The sequence below is a fragment of the Salmo salar genome, chromosome 18, assembly GCF_965601325.2.
Source record: "Salmo salar chromosome 18, fSalSal1, whole genome shotgun sequence".
NCBI lineage: Eukaryota > Metazoa > Chordata > Actinopteri > Salmoniformes > Salmonidae > Salmo > Salmo salar.
Genome location: NC_138308.1, coordinates 41,274,450 through 41,297,559, shown reverse-complemented (window position 1 = coordinate 41,297,559; position 23,110 = coordinate 41,274,450). Strand labels below are relative to the sequence as shown.

General features: G+C 45.6%; 1 protein-coding gene across 4 annotated transcripts; it reads right to left on the bottom strand.

Moving 5' to 3' along the window:
- Nucleotides 1-340: 340 nt before the first annotated feature.
- On the bottom strand, nucleotides 341-22,312 carry LOC106577393 (protein transport protein Sec31A). 4 transcript variants are annotated; one of them, XM_082964967.1, is made up of 26 exons: nucleotides 22,169-22,312; nucleotides 20,776-20,890; nucleotides 20,287-20,410; nucleotides 19,976-20,171; nucleotides 19,682-19,777; nucleotides 19,057-19,197; nucleotides 17,046-17,188; nucleotides 16,501-16,600; nucleotides 16,163-16,324; nucleotides 15,640-15,828; nucleotides 14,888-15,121; nucleotides 14,145-14,312; nucleotides 13,818-13,953; nucleotides 13,399-13,577; nucleotides 12,735-12,861; nucleotides 12,113-12,258; nucleotides 11,768-11,941; nucleotides 11,050-11,235; nucleotides 10,443-10,719; nucleotides 9,664-10,083; nucleotides 7,370-7,414; nucleotides 6,034-6,089; nucleotides 3,890-4,048; nucleotides 3,493-3,612; nucleotides 3,268-3,339; nucleotides 341-1,896 (listed from the first exon to the last, which is right to left on the bottom strand). In XM_082964967.1, the coding sequence occupies exons 2-26, from the start codon at nucleotides 20,852-20,854 to the stop codon at nucleotides 1,717-1,719; spliced, it is 3,909 nt and encodes a 1,302-aa protein (XP_082821093.1). In that variant the 5' UTR covers nucleotides 20,855-20,890; nucleotides 22,169-22,312; the 3' UTR covers nucleotides 341-1,716. The 4 variants fall into 4 exon arrangements, with proteins under 4 accessions (XP_082821093.1, XP_082821094.1, XP_082821095.1 ...); XM_082964968.1 differs by having other exon boundaries at nucleotides 15,640-15,792; XM_082964969.1 differs by lacking the exon at nucleotides 7,370-7,414.
- Between the last annotated feature and the right edge of the window lie 798 nt (nucleotides 22,313-23,110).

Genomic DNA, 23,110 nt, shown 5'->3' with positions numbered 1-23,110 from the left:
GAAATACTAATTCCTTATTAAACACAGGGAATTACTAGTTCATTATTAAAAATGGGGAAATACTAATTCCTTATTAAACACAGGGAATTACTAGTTCATTATTAAAAATGGGGAAATACTAATTCCTTATTAAACACAGGGAATTACTAGTTCCTTATTAAACACAGGGAATTACTAGTTCATTATTAAAAATGGGGAAATACTAATTCCTTATTAAACACAGGGAATTACTAGTTCATTATTAAAAATGGGGAAATACTAATTCCTTATTAAACAGGGGAATCGTCAACAACAAATAAATAGGGGGAGTGTAGCTTACGCACCACTTGCAATTCACAAAAATATTTCAAGAGATTTATTCATGGGTTTCTTTGCCATAAATCATATTTCAGTCGATAACTGCCACGTTCTTCAATCAGAATGAAATGTCAAGTGTAACCACACCAAAGCTGTTTACAGTGGTGTGGTTATTACAGTTTATACACAACAGAAGCCAGCACACTATAAACAGGGGGCAAAGCCAACAACCAGGACACACACCGTTCTCATACAGTATCTCAATCACACAAGCTAGCTGACAGCAGCGGGCCGCTCTATAGTGACTAACGCGGACTGACTGTAAAAATCCAGCAACTCCACAAGAATCATCAAATTACATTATTTTGTTGCATCGCTCTGGACCAGGGCGTAATGTGCAGGTGCTGACACAGCTCTGAGTCAACAAGCTGCACGTAACACGCTGGATCAGAGCTAGTTGTTGCAGTGCTTTGGCCTGAAAACGTAACAAACTAAGAGATGGCACACTGGCGTGTAGAACACACTGGTGTGTAGAACACACTGGCGTGTAGAACACACTGGCGTGTCAGTGAAAAAGTAACAATATCTGCGCTGTGGTACAGTATGTATTACAAAAGTGTATATAACTCAATCACTCTTCCTAACTATTCTAAAATCAGCTGGACGTTGTGTGGTTTTGTTAAGGAAAGATGAGGTAGGAAGGTGGACAAAACAACCTCGCTCTCCAAAGTCTTCCCTTAGTTGGATGTGTTACCGTGTTTATAACTACTGACAGCCAAAGAATCCAAGCCCACATTGTTCAGAGACATTGTGTATCCTTCTCCACTCTCAAACATATGACATTTAAATCCTCAGCTCTCAACATCATCCCACATCAGTAACCCCCACCCCTTACATATTTAACATCAGGTATCTTCCCATCAAAAAGCTGAAGGACACAACTTCTTTAATAATATTGGATGTTTTGCTGTTGATAACCACCACAGTAGCAATAACTCGTCTTCTCAGAGAGGAGAACACCTCTCATCATCAGCCAAGTCAGAAACCTTTCAATGAGTCGGCTTTAGTCAAGCGAAAACCACACATCTGCAATCATGTCTTTGATCAAAGCACATTTCAACAGCTGAAAAAGAAATAAATATCTAATCTATAACATTGTGATCCATCCATATGATAACACTGAAGGCTGTTTTATCTTGGTGTGTTTTTGAGTGTTCCAAATGGCACTCTACTCCCTATATAGGGCACTACTTTTGACAAGAGCCCTCGGGGCCCTCATAGAGCCCTAATAGATCATGGGGCCCTCGGGGCCCTCAGATCCCACAGGGCCTGTAAAGAGCCCATAGGGTCTGGTCAGAAGTAGAGCATTATAGGAAACACGGTTTATTCTAGAAGCTAGCCTTGGTGTGGGATCAGTGGTCAGACGCCCAGCTTGTTGGCGATGGTCATGACCACTTTGAGGATGGGCATGAAGGCTTGGATCTCGCTGAAGTTGCTGCTGGTGACCACAGCAGTGTGGACCTCCAGGCCACGCTGGTAGTTCTTGCCCGCCACACAGCGGCTGATCTCATGTAAACCACCCAGGATGTTGTTAGACAGCTACAGGATGAGGGGAGAATTTAAGTTACTATAGGCATGTACACATTTCCTTTACAATCTGTTATGTAGTGGTGCACCACGACTGGGCCTGTTATGTAGTGGAGCACCACGACTGGGCCTGTTATGTAGTGGAGTAACTTGACAGGGCCTGTTATGTAGTGGAGTAACTTGACAGGGCCTGTTATGTAGTGGAGTAACTTGACAGGGCCTGTTATGTAGTGGAGTAACTTGACAGGGCCTGTTATGTAGTGGAGTAACTTGACAGGGCCTGTTATGTAGTGGAGTAACTTGACAGGGTCTGTTATGTAGTGGAGTAACTGGACAGGGTCTGTTATGTAGTGGAGTAACTGGACAGGGTCTGTTATGTAGTGGAGTAACTTGACAGGGCCTGTTATGTAGTGGAGTAACTTGACATGGCCTGTTATGTAGTGGAGTAACTTGACATGGCCTGTTATGTAGTGGAGTAACTTGACATGGCCTGTTATGTAGTGGAGTAACTTGACATGGCCTGTTATGTAGTGGAGTAACTTGACATGGCCTGTTATGTATTGGAGTAACTTGACAGGGTCTGTTATGTAGTGGAGTAACTTGACAGGGTCTGTTATGTAGTGGAGTAACTTGACATGGCCTGTTATGTAGTGGAGTAACTTGACAGGGTTAGAATGAGAACTAACTGACATCATGGTACAGGGGTCGCGTTAATGCAGAATTCTATGATTTTCACGCATTATTTTCTTTTTTTAAACAAATAAGAAATATCTTGCTGCGTTTTGTACAGCAAATCTAAAATGCTTCTTATTGTAATTTCTGCTCGGCATCAGACTAATTTTGTGCTTCAGTTGCACTTCTCCGCTCGGATGAGACTTCAGGAATGGCATTCTATCAGCAGATAGCGCTGACTGATGTGGAGCTGCTTTTCCCCGTTTCCCGTGTAGCCAACTTTTCTCTGGTAAAATACAAGATTAACTTCAAGCAAAACATTGGGAAATGTAGCTGGCTACATTCTTTCTACGCTGAACAGAAATATGATGGCCATGCATCGTTTTTGCAAAAAAAGATAGTGCTTTTTAATTGTAAACTCATTTACTGGTGTGGCTGCCTGCCAAATGGCGTTCCACTTCTGTTGTCATCTGATGAAAATGAAGTTATTTTCTGCCTGAATGTGTTGCACTGATGTATTTTCTGTGAAGGGAAAGTATAGCTACATGTCCCTGATCACTCTATTGAAGAAAAAAAACAGCTGACTTTCAATATAAAACGCAGGTGAAATGGTTTAAAAAGCAGATTTGTTTTGAAACAGCAGAACTGTGAACTGTGTTTCTGAACTGTGAGGCTGGGCCCTGTGGTAGAGTATCTGCTACATGTTCTCACCGTTTGCTCTCTCAGCTTGTCATACAGGTACCCAAGGCGTTTCGATGCATCGTCAAGTTTTCTTTTTGTTTGCTGAGAGAAAAAAAAATATATAGAATATTAAAATGTCAGACTCGAACAGCAGCACCTTTAGAATGGCTCTGTGTGTCTTATGCAGATATATGGGTAGAAATTCTGTCTTTTGAAACACAAGAGCTGATACTACCGTCCTGTGTAAAGACTTACTGGGTCTTGTGCGGCTAGCTGGCAGCGTTGAACCAGGCTGTCGAAGGTCTGCTTGAGGACCATGTGCTCTGCAGGGATCTCTCTCTGCTCCACCCTCTCAGCTGGCAGCGCCTGGAGGAGCTGAAGGGACACACAGGACTTAGAGATCTGCCTACCTATAAGTAACTAGCAGCCTGACTTTAGGGGTTAGAGGTCGGCCTGGCAGGCCTTATATAAGAAAGTAAATGGCAGCCTGACCTTAGGGGTTAGAGGTCAGCCTGCCAGGCCTTTAATAAGAAAGTAAATGTACCTGGTTAGGTTCGCACTAGTCTCATGCTACCAGAAATCCCACTGTATTCTGGCTCCAGAACTGCGCATGGAGAAACACAGAAGGGCTTGAGACAAGGTTGCCACTGACCTGTACACTGGGCTCCTGAGGGGCCCCTGGGGGGAACTGCTGCGTACGGCTGGGGTCTTGGCCCTGCTGTCCTTGGGGCTGATGATGGTCCTCCATGGGGTAACCCCCCATAACAGGGGCGGTGATGGGAGCAGGAGGGGTGTAGTTGTCTGGGACAACCTGAGACACAGACAGAACACAGATTCACACACCAGCAGGTTTATTACAGACATAAAACCCTCACCTTATACTGGTTAACATACAGCTAAGATCTTAATGCATGTTTAAACATGTGAAAGTACTGAAATACCAAAGACAGTCTACAACATCTGGCGAACATACAGTTGAAGTCGGAAGTTTACATACACTTAGGTTGGAGTCATTAAAACTTGTTTTTCAACCACTCCACAAATGTATTGTGAACAAAGTATAGGTTTTGGCAAGTCGGTTAGGACATCTACTTTGAGCATGACACAAGGAATTTTAACAACAATTGTTTACAGACAGATTATTTCACTTATAATTCACTGTATCACAATTCCAGTGGGTCAGAAGTTTACATACACTAAGTTGACTGGGCCTTTAAACAGCATGGAAAATTCCAGAAAATGATGTCATGGCTTTAGAAGCTTCTGATAGGCCAATTGACATCATTTGAGTCAATTGGAGGTGTACCGTTGGATGTATTTCAAGGCCTACCTTCAAACTCAGTGCCTCTTTGCTTGACATCGTGGGGAAATCAAAAGTAATCAGCCAAGACCTCAGATAAAAAATTGGAGACCTCCACAAGTCTGGCCCATCCTTGGAAGCAATTTACAAACGCTTGAAGGTACCACGTTCATCTGTACAAACAATAGTACGCAAGTATAAACACCATGGGACCACGCAGCCGTCATACCGCTCAGGAAGGAGACGCGTTCTGTCTCCTAGAGATGAACGTACTTTGGTGCTAAAAGTACAAATCAATCCCAGAACAACAGCAAGGGACCTTGTGAAGATGCTGGAGGAAACAGGTACAAAAGTATCTATATCCACATTAAAACGAGTCCTATATCGACATAACCTGAAAGGCCACTCAGCAAGGAAGAAGCCACTGCTCCAAAACCGCCATAAAAAAGCCAGACTACGGTTTGCAACTGCACATGGGGCCAAAGATCATACTTTTTGGAGAAATGTCCTCTGGTCTGATGAAAGTAAAATAGAACTGTTTGGCCATAATGACCATCGTTATGTTAGGAGATAAAAGGGGGGATGCTTGCAAGCCGAAGAACACCATCCCAACCGTGAAGCACGGGGGTGGCAGCATCATGTTGTGGGGGCGCTTTGCTGCAGGAGGGACTGGTGCACTTCACAAAATAGATGGCATCATGAGGGAGGAAAATTACATGGCTATATTGAAGCAACATCTCAAGACATCAGTTAGGAAGTTAAAGCTTGGTTGCAAATGGGTCTTCCAAATGGACAATGACCCCAAGCATGCTTCCAAAGTTGTGGCAAAATGGCTTAAGGACAACAAAGTCAAGGTATTGGAGTGGCCATCGCAAAGCCCTGACCTCAAACCTATAGAACATTTGTGGGCAGAACTGAAAAAGCATGTGCGAGCAAGGAGGCCTAAAAACCTGACTCAGTTACACCAGCTCTGTCAGGAGGAATGGGCCAAAATTCACCCAACTTATTGTGGGAAGCTTGTGGAAGGCTACCCGAAATGTTTGACCCAAGTTAAACAATTTAAAGGCAATGCTACCAAATACTAATTGAGTGTATGTAAACTTCTGACCCACTGGGAATGTGATGAAAGAAATAAAAGCTGAAATAAATCACTCTACTATTATTCTGACATTTCACATTCTTGAAATAAAGTGGTGATCCTAACTGATCTAAGACAGGACATTTTTACTAGGATTAAATGTCAGGAATTGTGAAAAACTGAGTTTAAAGGTATTTGGCTAAAGTGTATGTAAACTTCCGACTTCAACTGTATATTCACTGAATACTGGTTTACATAGAACTAAGATTGTAGCTATTAACATTATCAAGATGGTCTACTGGCCCTGGACTGGGTTGGACAAATTGGAAGTGGTCCACATTTCTCCAGTCTGAGCTAGTCCATGTTATCAGAGAGGATGGGGAATCCGGTATGAAGGTCATTTATCCAGAGCAGATACCTTTTTCTTCCTGGGACCCCCTCGTACTGCTGGTGGGTCATTCCAGCCATCTTGTCCTGTAGATAGTGAAAGATGAATAGTCAGCCACAGGACACTGGTGGCTTTTTAAGAATCCAGCCAAAGCCAAGAGCCTAGACACCTGGAGTCACATTAAGTTGAGCAGGGTTATTTCTCAAACTCTTAGGAGGTTAAATTAGTCTTAAAAATCACTTTCAACTCTGATAAACAAAAAGGTATTTCCACTGGAGTAGCAACAAACAGGTCACTTCAACAGACAGCAGGCCACGGCCAGGCAGCAGGTCACTTCAACAGACAGCAGGCCACGGCCAGGCAGCAGGCCACGGCCAGGCAGCAGGTCACTTCAACAGACTGCAGGCCACGGCCAGGCAGCATCACAGTGCAGTTAGATTGGACACACTGACTGACAATAATAACACATTATTGTTGTTGCATTATCTTCACTACTTGGCATAGCCTAAAACTTTGGTAAATAGACATTTTTAGTACTCAAATATCATACATTTAAAACAGATACTTTGGTATTAAATTAGTAAAATCTCCAACAACAGTGATTTCGCATGGATTATTTCACTACATCGTTACAATGATTGATTTATAACAAAGACCAGCTCAACACGTTCCTGTAAAATCATGTGACGGCACGAGCAAACACCTTTCTACATGTCTGCATTCACAGTCTTATCCCACCATATCCAAACCTATCCCCGTCTGAATTAACAGTCTTATCCCACCATATCCAAACCTATCCCTGTCTGCATTAACACAGTCTTATCCCACCATATCTAAACCTACCCGTCTGCATTAACACAGTCTTATCCCACCATATCCAAACCTATCCCTGTCTGAATTAACACAGTCTTATCCCACCATATCCAAACCTATCCCTGTCTGCATTAACACAGTCTTATCCCACCATATCCAAACCTATCCCTGTCTGAATTAACACAGTCTTATCCCACCATATCCAAACCTATCCCTGTCTGCATTAACACAGTCTTATCCCACCATATCCAAACCTATCCCTGTCTGCATTAACACAGTCTTATCCCACCATATCCAAACCTATCCCTGTCTGCATTAACACAGTCTTATCCCACCATATCCAAACCTATCCCTGTCTGCATTAACACAGTCTTATCCCACCATATCCAAACCTATCCCTGTCTGAATTAACAGTCTTATCCCACCATATCCAAACCTATCCCTGTCTGAATTAACAGTCTTATCCCACCATATCCAAACCTATCCCTGTCTGAATTAACAGTCTTATCCCACCATATCCAAACCTATCTCTGTCTGTCACTCTCACTGTCACCTTCATCATCGTCAACAAGGGGAGTACTCAGCCAAGGGAAGTACCCTGAAAGTTAAACAAGGGGGACAGCTCAATCAAAAGCATTTATAAATTAACATTACTTTATTCACTTCTCAAATCTCACTACATATGATTTAGTATTTATAAAAGAGACAAGTGTCAAACAAGAATCTACCATTCCTTCTTTAAGCATAAATGAGTTATGAATAAAGATATGATTAAAGATGACTATCACAACAGATAAACAGTGGTGTTACAGGCCATGCCTGTGTCCCAAATGACACCCCATTCTCTTTATAGCGTCCTGCTGACCGTACGAGCCCCGGTCAACAGTAGGGTCCTGCTGAGCGTACGAGCCCCGGTCAACAGTAGGGTCCTGCTAACCGTACGAGCCCCGGTCAACAGTAGGGTCCTGCTGACCGTACGAGCCCCGGTCAACAACAGTAGGGTCCTGCTGACCGTACGAGCCCCGGTCAACAACAGTAGGGTCCTGCTGAGCGTACGAGCCCCGGTCAACAACAGTAGGGTCCTGCTGAGCGTACGAGCCCCGGTCAACAACTGTAGGGTCCTGCTGAGCGTACGAGCCCCGGTCAACAACAGTAGGGTCCTGCTGAGCGTACGAGCCCCGGTCAACAACTGTAGGGTCCTGCTGAGCGTACGAGCCCCGGTCAACAACTGTAGGGTCCTGCTGAGCGTACGAGCCCCGGTCAACAACAGTAGGGTCCTGCTGAGCGTACGAGCCCCGGTCAACAGTAGGGTCCTGCTGACCGTACGAGCCCCGGTCAACAACAGTAGGGTCCTGCTGAGCGTACGAGTCCCGGTCAACAACAGTAGAGTCCTGCTGACCGTACGAGCCCCGGTCAACAGTAGGGTCCTGCTGACCGTACGAGTCCCGGTCAACAACAGTAGGGTCCTGCTGAGCGTACGAGTCCCGGTCAACAACAGTAGAGTCCTGCTGACCGTACGAGCCCCGGTCAACAACAGTAGGGTCCTGCTGACCGTACGAGCCCCGGTCAACAACAGTAGGGTCCTGCTGACCGTACGAGCCCCGGTCAACAACAGTAGGGTCCTGCTGAGCGTACGAGCCCCGGTCAACAACAGTAGGGTCCTGCTGAGCGTACGAGCCCCGGTCAACAACAGTAGGGTCCTGCTGAGCGTACGAGCCCCGGTCAACAACAGTAGGGTCCTGCTGAGCGTACGAGCCCCGGTCAACAGTAGGGTCCTGCTGACCGTACGAGCCCCGGTCAACAGTAGGGTCCTGCTGACCGTACGAGCCCCGGTCAACAACAGTAGGGTCCTGCTGACCGTACGAGCTCCGGTCAACAACAGTAGGGTCCTACTGACCGTACGAGCCCCGGTCAACAACAGTAGGGTCCTGCTGACCGTACGAGCCCCGGTCAACAACAGTAGGGTCCTGCTGACCGTACGAGCCCCGGTCAACAACAGTAGGGTCCTGCTGACCGTACGAGCCCCGGTCAACAACAGTAGGGTCCTGCTGACCGTACGAGCCCCGGTCAACAACAGTAGGGTCCTGCTGACCGTACGAGCCCCGGTCAACAACAGTAGGGTCCTACTGACCGTACGAGCCCCGGTCAACAACAGTAGGGTCCTGCTGAGCGTACGAGCCCCGGTCAACAACAGTAGGGCCTGCTGAGCGTACGAGCCCCGGTCAACAACAGTAGGGTCCTGCTGAGCGTACGAGCCCGGTCAACAACAGTAGGGTCCTGCTGAGCGTACGAGCCCCGGTCAACAGTAGGGTCCTGCTGAGCGTACGAGCCCCGGTCACAACAGTAGGGTCCTGCTGAGCGTACGAGCCCGGTCAACAGTAGGGTCCTGCTGAGCGTACGAGCCCCGGTCAACAGTAGGGTCCTGCTGAGCGTACGAGCCCCGGTCAACGTAGGGTCCTGCTAACCGTACGAGTCCCGGTCAACAACAGTAGGGTCCTGCTGAGCGTACGAGCCCCGGTCAACAACAGTAGGGTCCTGCTGACCGTACGAGCCCCGGTCAACAGTAGGGTCCTGCTGACCATACGAGCCCCGGTCAACAGTAGGGTCCTGCTGACCGTACGAGCCCCGGTCAACAGTAGGGTCCTGCTGACCGTATGAGCCCCGGTCAACAGTAGGGTCCTGCTGACCGTATGAGCCCCGGTCAACAGTAGGGTCCTGCTGACCGTACGAGCCCCGGTCAACAGTAGGGTCCTACTAACCGTACGAGCCCCGGTCAACAGAAGTGCACTATATCATGCATAGGATGGCATTTGGGACGCAGCACATCAATTGCATAATGGTCAGTACCTGTAGGAGGAGGAGCCACCGACGGAGCAGAGAAGGACTTGACGGCCGGGGCTCCAGGACCTCCTTGTGGGTACCCGGGTCCCAGGGGTGAATACGGACCAGAGGGGGGACCTGCAGGTGGGCCCTGGCTGTGAAGGTGAGACCCCCCTGGTGGGTACATGCCGACAGGGGCCCCAGGCTGCTGGTAGCTGGGTGGCATGGGGCCTGAAGGGAGCGAGGTGGGGGTGAAGCCTGACGGAGGTAGCCTTGGGCTGGGCATGGTGGCGAGGCTGCCAGGGGCAGAGAAGGGAGGCAGGGGGTGTCCAGACAGGCTGGAGCCTGGCATAGTAGGTCCTGGAGGGAAGGCAGAGAGGCCGGGGCCACCTAGTCCTGCAGACATGGGCTGCTGTTGTGGCTGGAATGGCTGGATTGGAGAGAGCCCTGAGCAGACAGGAGACAGACATGTTACATCAAGAGCAATCTGGAGTAGTGTCTGGGAGGTGACAGAGTACTACCTGGTTCAGCAGGGCACAGCTTGTATATTACGCTCACATAGAAATATATTATGTAGAACAAACATGTTTAAGTTTTAATGTCACATACACAAGTACAGTGAAATGCCTTTCTTACAAGCTCCAAACCCAACAACGCAGCAATCAATACAGCACTACAAATTACAAGGTAGAACAAAAACACAGGATAGAAAAATAGTAAGATAAAGTCAGTAAGCATACTACGCACAGGATCAGTTCCAGACAACACCTGCTGAACACGGCCCTGGACTGAGGGTGAGTGCCTACCTGGGGCAGTGGCAGGATGTTGAGGGTAGGCTGGCCGTAGCCCTGTACGTGGCAGCCCACTAGGTGGAGGAGCATGGGAGGAGGGTGGCAGACCACCATACGAAGGAGGAGGAGGTCCTCTGGAGTGAGTAACAGCTTGAGGAGTGAAGACTGTGGTCATAGGAGGCTGGCCAACCACCGGCATCACAGGAAGAGGAGGCTGGCCAACCACCGGCATCACAGGAAGAGGAGGCTGGCCAACCACTGGCATCACAGGAAGAGGAGGCTGGTAGGGCCCCTGGAGAGAAACATCATTTATACACAGCCTGCGTCCGAAACGGCACCCTATTCCCTTTATAGTGGACTACTTCAAAAGTAGAATGGAATGCAGCCACAGAAACATACATGAGAACATAACAATATACCAAAGCTGATGTTTCATAACATCTACTCTAGCAACTGCTATGATGTCATGGACACCTCAAGTTAGATTCATCAATGTAGAAATCAATGGAAATACATCTGTTTACTTTGTGTTTTAGAATCCTCAATCATTTTTATGTGTGTATTGTTGCATTCTCATGGCTGAGGCAAAAGTGTCAAATAAAATGCATTAATTCCTAAATACCGGTGTCTGTGTTGTCTGTGCTGGTGGTTTTGCTTGGGCGGGGACAGCAGGGGCCCGAGCGGGGTCAGGGTCGCCCCCCGTCACCCTGACTATGTTGTAAGGGAACGGTGGGGGCTGTTGACCCCATGCTGCTCCTCCCTCTCCCTGGGCGTGGAACAGCCGGTCTCTCATCATCATGATGCAAGCCTGCAGGAAGACAAACACCACAGAACAAAACCACAGCAGTTAGAATCGTACTTGAACTATTTCAAACAGTTTGATGCTTCAGCCTGCCTGAGGGCTAAACTATAAACCAGGGAGTTAGCCAGCTAACTTGCCTAAATATTATGAAATATTATTATTATTATATTTTTTGATAACCTTGAAATGGGCATGGTTTTATTAACTCAACAGACAAGAACACAGGGACGTTTAGCTTTGTTAACGACCCAGAAAATCTGGAGTAATTTCTGGTTGTTTATCAAAGTAAGCAGGCTAACTCAGTGATCCTGATTGCAGTACACCCCTCTGGAGTACCAGATGGTGGGAAATACCCTTTCTGGACTACATCATTAGTTCCCTGACACCAGGCAAGATCAATGAAGCACAACTTCCATATTAAATGCAGGTCTGAACACAATCCAGGAGAGAGAAAGCAAGGTGTCTTTGAAGCATGATGAGATCTTTAAATATTTCCTAGTTGATAAGGTATCTGAAGAGTAGTGGAGGTTGTGTTTACCTGGTCTGAGGTGTCTGGCAGGTAGGACAGGGCTGTAGCCAGGCTGCCTTGTGAAGCTAGGAGACCAGCATAGCGAGTCAGCTTGTCAGCCAGGATGGGACTCTGTACAGCCACCTCGCTGTTCCTCAGACGCTCCACAGACTTACGCAGAACCATCATCTTCTCTACCAGGTCCTGGCGGTCAATCACACAGATTACATATTGTTACTACCTGGTTCCTACGATGTCATTACAGATTCTATCTGTGGCCAGTTATCATATCATCATAACACTAGGGTTCACTTGGAAAAGTGACTTCCATGGTTAAACTAAGGATAAATATATAGATAAAAAACTATTTGTTACCTCTAAAACCAGGGGAGATGAGCAGTCCCTCTGCAGGGCCCAGCATTCCACTAGTTTCTCAATGTTCCCAGAGCAAATGTAACAGAGACATGCCTGCAGACAGCGTTTCTCTGTCCTCTCACCCTCCAGACGCGACCCCAGGGTCTCTACAGTACCAGGAGAGGGAGGGAGAGCAAGGAAGAGAGGGAGAGAGAGTAGGAGAGGTAGAGGGCAGAGATGCCTGCAGACAGCGTTGCTCTGTCCTCTCACCCTCCAGATAGTCTACACAGCATAGAGATCAGTTATAGTCCAACCAGGAGAAAGGGAGGGAGGGGTTAGGAACAGGAAGTAGAAGAGCTACATAGCATAGAGATCAGTTATAGTCCAACCAGGAGAAAGGGAGGGAGGGGTTAGGAACAGGAAGTAGAAGAGCTACATAGCATAGAGATCAGTTATAGTCCTACCAGGAGAAAGGGAGGGAGGTGTTAGGAACAGGAAGTAGAAGAGACCATCAGGTACAATCAGGTCTCTCTTGTGAAATAGATTTCTAGTGACTGCAGAAATAAGTGCTGAACTCAAGGTAAAAGCAAGTCGGGGTTTCCTGACTCCTTTGTTATAATCCTCACCATCTTGGTGTTCTTACCACACAGATGAGCAAACTCTTTGGGGTGAGCGTAGGTTAGGAGAGCAGCGAGAGCCTCCTTCCAGTTATCCAAGTCACAGCTCTGCACGATGTCTCCCCAGTTCTGGGTCACCACGGATGAGATCAGCTGAGGACGGTAGATAGTAGACTTAACCATGTTGTATTTATTCATGTTGACTCAGTAAATCTGATTATTTTGCACTGTTGATATAAAATAACTATATTCTGAACTAAATGAACTTTGCTAGCTAGTAATCAAGTCATACAAATATAATATAAATCAAATAGTCATGAGGGTAAGTCCCAAATTGGCCCTGGTTCAAAAGTTCCCCGTCTTACCATAGAGATGCTGTTCCTCTGCTGGTCCAGGTATGTCCCCCGTCTTACCATAGAGATGCTGTTCCTCTGCTGGTCCAGGTATGTTCTCAGTCTTACCATAGAGATGCTGTTCCTCTGCTGGTCCAGGTATGTCCCCCGTCTTACCATAGAGATGCTGTTCCTCTGCTGGTCCAGGTATGTCCCCCGTCTTACCATAGAGATGCTGTTCCTCTGCTGGTCCAGGTATGTTCTCAGTCTTACCATAGAGATGCTGTTCCTCTGCTGGTCCAGGTATGTTCGCCGTCTTACCATAGAGATGCTGTTCCAGGTATGTTCGCCGTCTTACCATAGAGATGCTGTTCCTCTGCTTGTCCAGGTATGTCTGCTGGGTCTTCTGCAGTAGCTCCTGTCCTCCACTGATAGCCAGCAGGATGGCCTCAGCGTAACGCCCGTCATTCAGACACAGATCCACCGCTCCCTCAAAGTTTCCCACCAGCAGAGCCTGGCTGATCAGACCATCTGCATCTGCGACAACAGAGGCATAAAGCAAATGAATGAGATACGGAGAGTTACAGTCATACAAAGGGCCAGTTACCAGGACAACAGATTCATATTAAGCCTAATGCTGGACTAAAAAAGGTTTTACATTGAACATGCTTTTTGTTATGTGTCCGGGAAACCAGTCCGTACTGTTTAGATTTCACAGGAAGAGAGAGCTGAAGTCACGTCCAACTGCTGTGATACTGAACAGAAGACAAGCAGTACCTGCTGAGACAGGGATTTGGAAGCTGATCTTCTCCTTGTCCTGTGGTTGTGCTGGGATCTGACTGAAAAAGTCAGAGGGGGAGGATGAACCCGGAGTCTTGGTGGAGTCGACCGCATCCCCGGATTCTTCTGACCTCTGGAAACAAAACGAGGACAACTGGTGATGATATAAAAAGGTGACAGGATTCATGTTGTTATGAAAAAGAGACCACATATCACTTCTGATACTCGTCACTGCCCTCTATAGGACGGTGGAAGATATGCAGACTACAATCAGGACTACTATAAAAGAGAATGGGCTATGTAGAGCTATGTTCCTGGACTGACCTGAGTAGAGAGAAGCTGTATCTTCTCAGCCAGATCGTTGGCATCCACTCCATGTCCGTTAGGCTGCAGGTTCTTCCCCAAGCAGGTGGATATCTTTCTCTCTAAATCCTCTTTGCTGAAACCCAAAAGTCTCAGGAATTTGACCCGGGCTTCATCTTCGAAGTTGACCTGCAAACATCAGGAGGTGGTCAACATTGGAAACCTAAACAACCCTTGCAGAACTTGTGTTCATCATATATCGGTCTTGGCTCCTGAGTGTCTTTCTATCCAAATACATTGTACAGAGAATTCTACTGTTCATGGAAATGTGTCATCTCCATGAGGTGTTCTGTGAGTTCTGCTACGGTTCAGTCTGAAGGAGCGACAGGACCACAGATGTCACAGATAACTGGACTTCTTTACATTTTGGCAATTAAGCAACTTTTCTACTTAATGAGGGTCAGATGAACTCATAGATACCATTTTAGCATGCTAACAGTTCCAGGAGACTTCCTGTCATTGTGCTAACGCTAGTTAGCAATGGCTCATGAAACTACCTTCAAAACTGCATGCAGAGGCAAAAATGGTATCCATGAGATCTGGGTGAGTAGAAAAAGGGATTAAATGCCAGAATGTCACACTGTCTCTATAATGTTACATTGTTTGACCCTGTGGTATGTAGAAAAGTTGCTTAATTGCCAAAATTGTCCATTATTCCTTTAACATGAACCTTTGATGCCACTGTGCAGTGTCATAACACCTACCAGGAGAAACCTCCATATGTCCTGTTCAGAGTCTGTGGGGGCCTTGTGGATCTTGGCCTGGCAGTAGTCTGACAAGGATCCAGATTGCAGAGCAGCCTGCAGCTCTCTGGAACGTTGGAGGAGCTCTGTTTCCGTGGTGACTTGGCTCACAAACACCTGCCTGGGGAGAGGGACGGCCTGTGGGCTCTGGACTGGAGCCTTAGGACTCTCAAAGGTGATCAGCTTCCCACCAAACTACAAGGAGAAGAGGATGGGAGGAAAATGTACCATTACTATGATGCAGTTACAATACATTGTAAGACTTGTCATAAGCACGTTTCGTCCCTTTATAAGTAGAGCGTGACTGAAGAGTAACACTTTACGTCATGCCTAAGAATACACTTTAACCGTGTGTTTCCACCATAATCCACAGGTTGTCATGCCTAAGAATATACTTTAACCGTGTGTTTCCACCATAATCCACAGGTTGTCATGCCTAAGAATAGACTTTAACCGTGTGTTTCCACCATAATCCACAGGTTGTCATGCCTAAGAATATACTTTAACCGTGTGTTTCCACCATAATCCACAGGTTGTCATGCCTAAGAATAGACTTTAACCGTGTGTTTCCACCATAATCCACAGGTTGTCATGCCTTACTGCTTAAACATATTGGGGTTCCTCACAATAGGCATTTACTTATGTTATTTACCTTCTGCAATACAAAAAATGTATATAAAAAATTTTAAAACGGTCAAGTACATTGCACTTACAGCAAATGAGGCTCCTACGGGCCTACGAACCCACTTGGGGGGCTTCTTCAGCGGAGCGACGAGGGTGGTCTGAGGGGTGGGTTGAGGAACTTGCAGAGGGGGCAGCACCTGGCCTGTCCCAAACGGATCCATGGTGTCAAAGGACGAGGAGATCTGTGGGAAAGTACCACACAAAGACTGCATTCCAATCTAAATATAAGATAAGAGAAATGAGCAGAGGTCTTTAATGAGGTCTACAACCATACCCTACCATTATAGTAGCAGTAGCAACCACATTCAATGCTAGGCTAGACACCTGACTACGCCAAAATGTTACAACAATCAAATCACATCTATTCCAGAAATAGTGCACTACTTTTGGCCCCTGGTCAAAAGTAGTGCACTCCATAGGAAATAGGGAGCCTTTGATGTTTTAGCATTTAGCAGACACTCTTATCCAGAGTGACTTCCAGTGGCAACACTGGATTGTGTGTGGTTTCCTTTAGACAGTAAATAGACATGGCCACAGATAGAGGCTCTCTACCTGATCAGCCCTGCTCTGCTGCTGGGCCTCCAGGCTTCCTCCCATCACGCTGTAAACACTGATCCACCCGTCAAACGAGGCCGCCGACAGCAGCGCTGGGTTCCTGGGACACCACTGGATGTCAAAGCACCACTGGTTGGTGGTTGGTAATTCATATATCACCTAGAGAGATGGGGAGAGAGATTGGATCACCACGACATTGTAGAGACAGATCACCTAGACAACAGAGGCATCTGAAGAAGACCTGGGCAGGGAAAGATGGTGGGGGCCTTGTGATGGAGGCCATATACACCACATGATGCGATGAGACCTTTAGAACAGAGCAGAAAAGCAGGTACCTCTCCAGTGTTGGGGTTCCAGCAGAGAATCCTGTTGTCTTTAGCACTACTGAGCAACAGCTCTGGGTCTGCTTGGCTCCACGCTATGGACAGAAGTCCCCTGAGGAGGAAAAACATCAAGCCATCATCACTGACAGTCAAGGCTTTCTCTTTTAACTTCAACTATGAAACACAACAGCCACCGAGCTAGAATAACTAATTCTACTTTATTAATCCCTAAAAAGGAAATGTGATTGAACCACTTAATACATACAACACCAATAAAAACACAACAAACAACATACAGACAATTAAAGTAGCACATCACCAACGTATAAAAAAAAAATGTATTATGTGGATTACTATTGTTAGATATTACTGCACTGTTGGAGGTAGAAACGAAGTATTTAGCTGCCATATCATAAGGTGAATGCACCAATTTGTAAGTCGCTCTGGATAAGAGCGTCTGCTAAATTACGTAAATGTAAATAAGAGACCATATCATCACCATCATACATAACAATTCAATTTAAAGCAATGTGTGGCACGATGTCCCGAAGGCTCACCTTGTGTGGTTCTCCAGGACTTTGAGAGGGGACGTGGCAAAGCGCAGGTCCCACATCTGAATGACTGGCATGCGGTCATCTTCTGAGGCCAGGACCAACTGTGTGGCCACCTCAGGGTGCCAGAGCATCCCTGAACAGTGCATCTACAACACCACACAACATCAGACCAGAGCATCCCTGAACAGAGCATCTACAACACCACACAACATCAGACCAGAGCATCCCTGAACAGAGCATCTACAACACCACACAACATCAGACCAGAGCATCCCTGAACAGAGCATCTACAACACCACACAACATCAGACCAGAGCATCCCTGAACAGAGCATCTACAACACCACACAACATCAGACCAGAGCATCCCTGAACAGAGCATCTACAACACCACACAACATCAGACCAGAGCATCCCTGAACAGAGCATCTACAACATCAGACCAGAGCATCCCTGAACAGTGCATCTACAACACTACACAACATCAGACCAGAGCATCCCTGAACAGAGCATCTACAACACCACACAACATCAGACCAGAGCATCCCTGAACAGTGCATCTACAACACCAGACCAGAGCGTCTACAACACAACATCCGACCAGAGCGTCTACAACACAACACATCAGACCAGAGCGTCTACAACACAACACATCAGACCAGAGCGTCTACAACACAACACATCAGACCAGAGCGTCTACAACACAACACATCAGACCAGAGCGTCTACAACACAACACATCAGACCAGAGCGTCTACAACACATCAGACCAGAGCGTCTACAACACATCAGACCAGAGCGTCTACAACACATCAGACCAGAGCGTCTACAACACATCAGACCAGAGCGTCCCTGAACAGTGCATTTACAACACAACAGCCTTTCAACATTTCTACATGCCGTGTATTGTGTTAACTTCTGTACAGCATAAGTGGTGATACAGTCCAGACTAGAGTCAGTATGAGAGGGGAGCTAACATGATACAGTCCAGACTAGAGTCAGTATGAGATGGGAGCTAACATGATACAGTCCAGACTAGAGTCAGTATGAGAGGGGAGCTAACATGATACAGTCCAGACTAGAGTCAGTATGAGAGGGGAGCTAACATGATACAGTCCAGACTAGAGTCAGTATGAGAGGGGAGCTAACATGATACAGTCCAGACTAGAGTCAGTATGAGAGGGGAGCTAACATGATACAGTCCAGACTAGAGTCAGTATGAGATGGGAGCTAACATGATACAGTCCAGACTAGAGTCAGTATGAGAGGGGAGCTAACATGATACAGTCCAGACTAGAGTCAGTATGAGAGGGGAGCTAACATGATACAGTCCAGACTAGAGTCAGTATGAGATGGGAGCTAACATGATACAGTCCAGACTAGAGTCAGTATGAGATGGGAGCTAACATGATACAGTCCAGACTAGAGTCAGTATGAGAGGGGAGCTAACATGATACAGTCCAGACTAGAGTCAGTATGAGATGGGAGCTAACATGATACAGTCCAGACTAGAGTCAGTATGAGAGGGGAGCTAACATGATACAGTCCAGACTAGAGTCAGTATGAGAGGGGAGCTAACATGATACAGTCCAGACTAGAGTCAGTATGAGATGGGAGCTAACATGATACAGTCCAGACTAGAGTCAGTATGAGAGGGGAGCTAACATGATACAGTCCAGACTAGAGTCAGTATGAGAGGGGAGCTAACATGATACAGTCCAGACTCCCAGTGGTTCCTCAGGACAGACTACTGTACCTGCCCGGTTGCTGTGGTCACCAATCTACTGTACCCGCCCGGTTGCTGTGGTCACCAATCTACTGTACCCGCCCGGTTGCTGTGGTCACCAATCTACTGTACCCGCCCGGTTGCTGTGGTCACCAATCTACTGTACCCGCCCGGTTGCTGTGGTCACCAATCTACTGTACTCACTAGTCTACTGTACTCACCCGGTTGCTGTGGTCACCAATCTACTGTACTCACTAGTCTACTGTACTCACTAGTCTACTGTACTCACCCGGTTGCTGTGGTCACTAATCTTGATGATGGGCGAGTTCTTCCTCAGGTCCCAGACCACTGCTTTCCCACTGGGGTTTGCAGAGGCCAGGATGTGTTGGACCTGCCTGTTCCACGACACTACACTGATATCTTCAGGAGGCTAGGTGGATGGGGAGAGAAGGAACAGCACTGTTACAAATATAGATATTCCTCGAGGAATTATGGATTGGAGAATGTCACCGCACACATTTTAGAAATTAACAAAAAAAAAAAAGTGTTATTACGCATCAAAAAGCAAAGCCAAAATTCCCAACACTGCCACACTGTGGAAGACTATCGTCACAGGCTATTTCTTTGAGACTTCAGTAATATCTGGATAAAGGGAAGTGTTAGGTTATTTAACATTCCCACCAGCCCACACATGTTAAAGCCACCACACACCAGACAACAACCACACACACACACTGGCTTTCACTCTTACCTCACAAAGCTACAAAGAGGGGAAACATGGAGAAAACTGTTCAAAATGAAATTAAGACTCATTCCAGGGATTTAATTCACCTGGAATATCCACCATTTTGATTTAGACAAGAAGTTGAATGGAAATAGAAGAGAACGGGACAAACTTCCCCAGACACATTTACCTGTGACTTTGTCCCGGGTGTCATTGGATTGCTGAAATTGTTCAGATCCCAGATATAGATCTCTGAATCGTTTGCCCCTGACGCCAACAGATTACTCTGAGAGAGAGTACATTCAAATGAGAAAAAAATATATGTGGGGAATATAATACTGTACAGAACATTGGATTGAACATATCCTTTAAGTGTTCGTATTAAAAGCTTAGTTTAATGTCATTTAGTAGCCATTTTAAATTGCATGCCAAACTACAAGTGAGAAATGGGCCAAAGACTTGACAGGCTGCTACCATTATTTACCTTAAAGGGGTTGAAGTCTAGTGCTCTGACAGGCCCAGTGTGTTTGTCAGACTGTCCTATTATTGCCTCTGCCCCTGATGTTACAATGGCTTCTGGGCTATACACTGTTACCATGCCATTATCACTGCCTCCAATCAGTCTCCCTCCCAAACCGTCTTCTCCTGCTCCAAAGTTTACCCACACCAGACTATGCAGCCTAGGGCACAGATATCAAATCAAATGTTATAGGTTGAATCATATGCATTGATACAATAATATATTAACTTGATAACTGGTAATGTATTGGGTTAGCAGCTCATTTTGTTGCTTACCTGTTAGAAGTAGGTAGGGACCCCTTGAGCTTCATGTCCAGGGAAGGATCGGCAAAATCCACCTGGAATATTTCCAAGGCGGCAGTGGTGTTGAATGACGCATCCAGCTGCTGAGCTGACGTGCCTGTTCGTCAACAAAAACAGACCAAGAAAGAAATCTAATAAATCACAAGAACTCAAGAGTATGTTATTCAGAATTAAAAGTGAAGCCTGTTATCATTGGTTACATCACTCCTGATTTTAGAAGCCTGCTCTGATTTTAGAAGCCCAAATCTGTTTATGCACACGTGCCAAGTTGGCTAGATAGCATAAACAGATCTGGAAGGCATCTGGCAAGAATGCCTAAACATCTGGAACTAGCTACTGTATAAGTGCATGACAGTCCTGATACACAAAACAGTTCTACCCTACCTTAGGTTAGGTAAAAGGGTTAGGGTTAGTGCAGGACAGGTATGGACAGGCCTGATACAGGTAACATTTGTGCCCTACCTAAAGCCAGGCAGATAGGGTGGTGGGGGGCAGGACTCCATGCTGGATGAGCTGTCCTCTGGATCTCTTTCAGCCTCATCTTCCTCTATTGGGCTAGGATGCCTCTATCAAAGTCCTAAATAATGGAAAACAAGCACTTTTAATGACGTTTCAATACTGGGGTGCATTCAGTTCGGTTCAACGTTTGCTACATTGTGTAGCAATGGTATGCACCAAACGGTGTGCACCATTCTTCAACAGCTTTTGAGGTGTTTGCTCCTGTTTGGTGGGTGTACCCTGATCAATATGGGTGTGACACACTGAGATACATAAATTACCAGTGTGACCATTTGTAGCTAATCGCACAATATTGTGCAGCCCACCATACATAATAGCCCTCTGTGTCACCATAATCACACCGTTCTTCTCTTCAGCACCGTTTCCATTGACTAAAACGTTGAAAATAGCCAAAAACATTTTGAAATGTTTTTGGCTATGTTAAACAAAGTTTTGTCATATTGAACACACCCCTGACGTTATACCCTGGAGTGTATTCATAACGCAAATTCTGTTGCAAAACGTTTCCTCCAAACTGAAAAAGTTTTGCAACGAAAACGAGAGTTTCTATCGGAAAAATTCAGGTAGGTCTCTCTCAGTTGACTTCTTAAACGGTGCAAAGTTTCCGTTGCAAGACGTAAGGAATAAAGCCAAGGTACGCGCATTGCATTGGGCAGTAATGGGTGTCATATGGGGCTAGCCAATTTCTAAACACTAAGAACTCACCTACAGCTAACTGTCAAACGTTCAACGTTTCTGAATAATCAAAACAAAATATTGTAGGGCGTTACAGTAGCTAGCTAACGTTAGCTACGTAACGTGTAGGGATGGTTAATAAGCTGAAACATAATTCACTAACGTTAGAAGAATCAATTTCAATCACGTCTCATGAATCAACAACACGAGAAGCGAGCGTACCGTTAGATAGCGTAGATGGATAGCTGCTGTGTAATGAAAAAACGATGAGCTAGCTAACATCCATCATTTGGTTAGTAATACAGACTGATAACGGCTTTTCTTCACCGTAATGTGTATATATATATATATATATATATATATATATATATATATATATATATATATATATATATATAATGTTAGCTTGATAGGTAATGTTGGTTGAACTATTAGCTATAAACCATCCCTGGTTCAACCAGTTTAGTTAGCTAACGGTAGCTAGCTAGGCTAGTTACCGATACGTGTCATTGGCTTCTGCTAGAGCTACTACGGCTAGCTTGACAGCTAAATCATGCAGACGTGTCGTTCAGCTTATAAATCTAGCAAGCTAGAATAAATGTATTCTAACACTATATTGTTAGTACCCCCATATATGTATATAAAAATATAAAATACTTACTTCGGGATTGATGATTATCAATCTTTCTAGGAACAAATTATGTAGAAAACTACCGGGCACTCCCAACGTAATCATTGATGTTTATCCTCCTCTACGGTGGCCGACATGGTATCAAATATCACAGCAGTCAGTAACTTGGTTTGACCTGTAGCTGTGTTTTGCAATGTTTTCAGTCCAGCAAAGATTGTCTCGCCTCTCCATATGTCAGTAGTATCCGTACTGGGCTTGGTTGATGAAAGTACTGAATACATAGTTTTCGTTTTTTCAAAACAGTATTACATCTATAACTACAAATTGTAATTTCCTGATGAACAATGTTGCAACTAGCTTCAGCCAGCCAAACAAACGTACAGTGCCTTCAGAAAGTATTCATATCGCTTGATTTAGTCCACATTTTGTGTTACAGCCTGAATTGAAAATTGATTTAAAAAAGATATATTTTTTTTACACACAATACCCATAATGAAAACATGTTTTAGACATTTTTGCAAATGTATTGAAAATAAAAAATACAGATATCTCCTTTACATAAGTCTTCACATCCCTGAGTCAATACAAGTTAGAATCACCTTTGGAAGTGATTACAGCTGTGAGTCTTTCTGGGTAAATCTGTAAGAGTTTTGCACACCTGGATTGTACAATATATGGTAGTGAGAGGAAGCCCGATGGTGGGCAGCGGGATACGATGGAACCAGATGGATTTTAGCCGATATTCTACACATTTTCTTATCGATAAAACGTTTGATCTCAATACAGTTTTCTGTTCCCAAAACTAAAATATGTTGTGAAAAGAGTGGCCTAAGTTTTGCAGACTTTGCCCTTTGCAAAAGTAGTAAAAAACAATCGCGTTGTTTAAAAGGGGCGCACAGGGGAATTGAGTTATTGCGCACTTCACAGAGTAGGGGTTCCTAACGGACATAACGCAGATATGTGCAAGAACAC

Coding starts and splice junctions, on each gene's coding strand:
- LOC106577393 (XM_082964967.1), bottom strand. CDS start 20,854: ATGAGGCTGAAAGAGATCCAGAGGACAGCTCATCCAGCATGGAGTCCT. Junction 15,829..16,162: donor AGCAGAGCAGGGCTGATCAG/GTAGAGAGCCTC, acceptor TCTTATATTTAG/ATTGGAATGCAGTCTTTGTG. Junction 13,954..14,144: donor TACAGCTTCTCTCTACTCAG/GTCAGTCCAGGA, acceptor TTTTGTTTCCAG/AGGTCAGAAGAATCCGGGGA.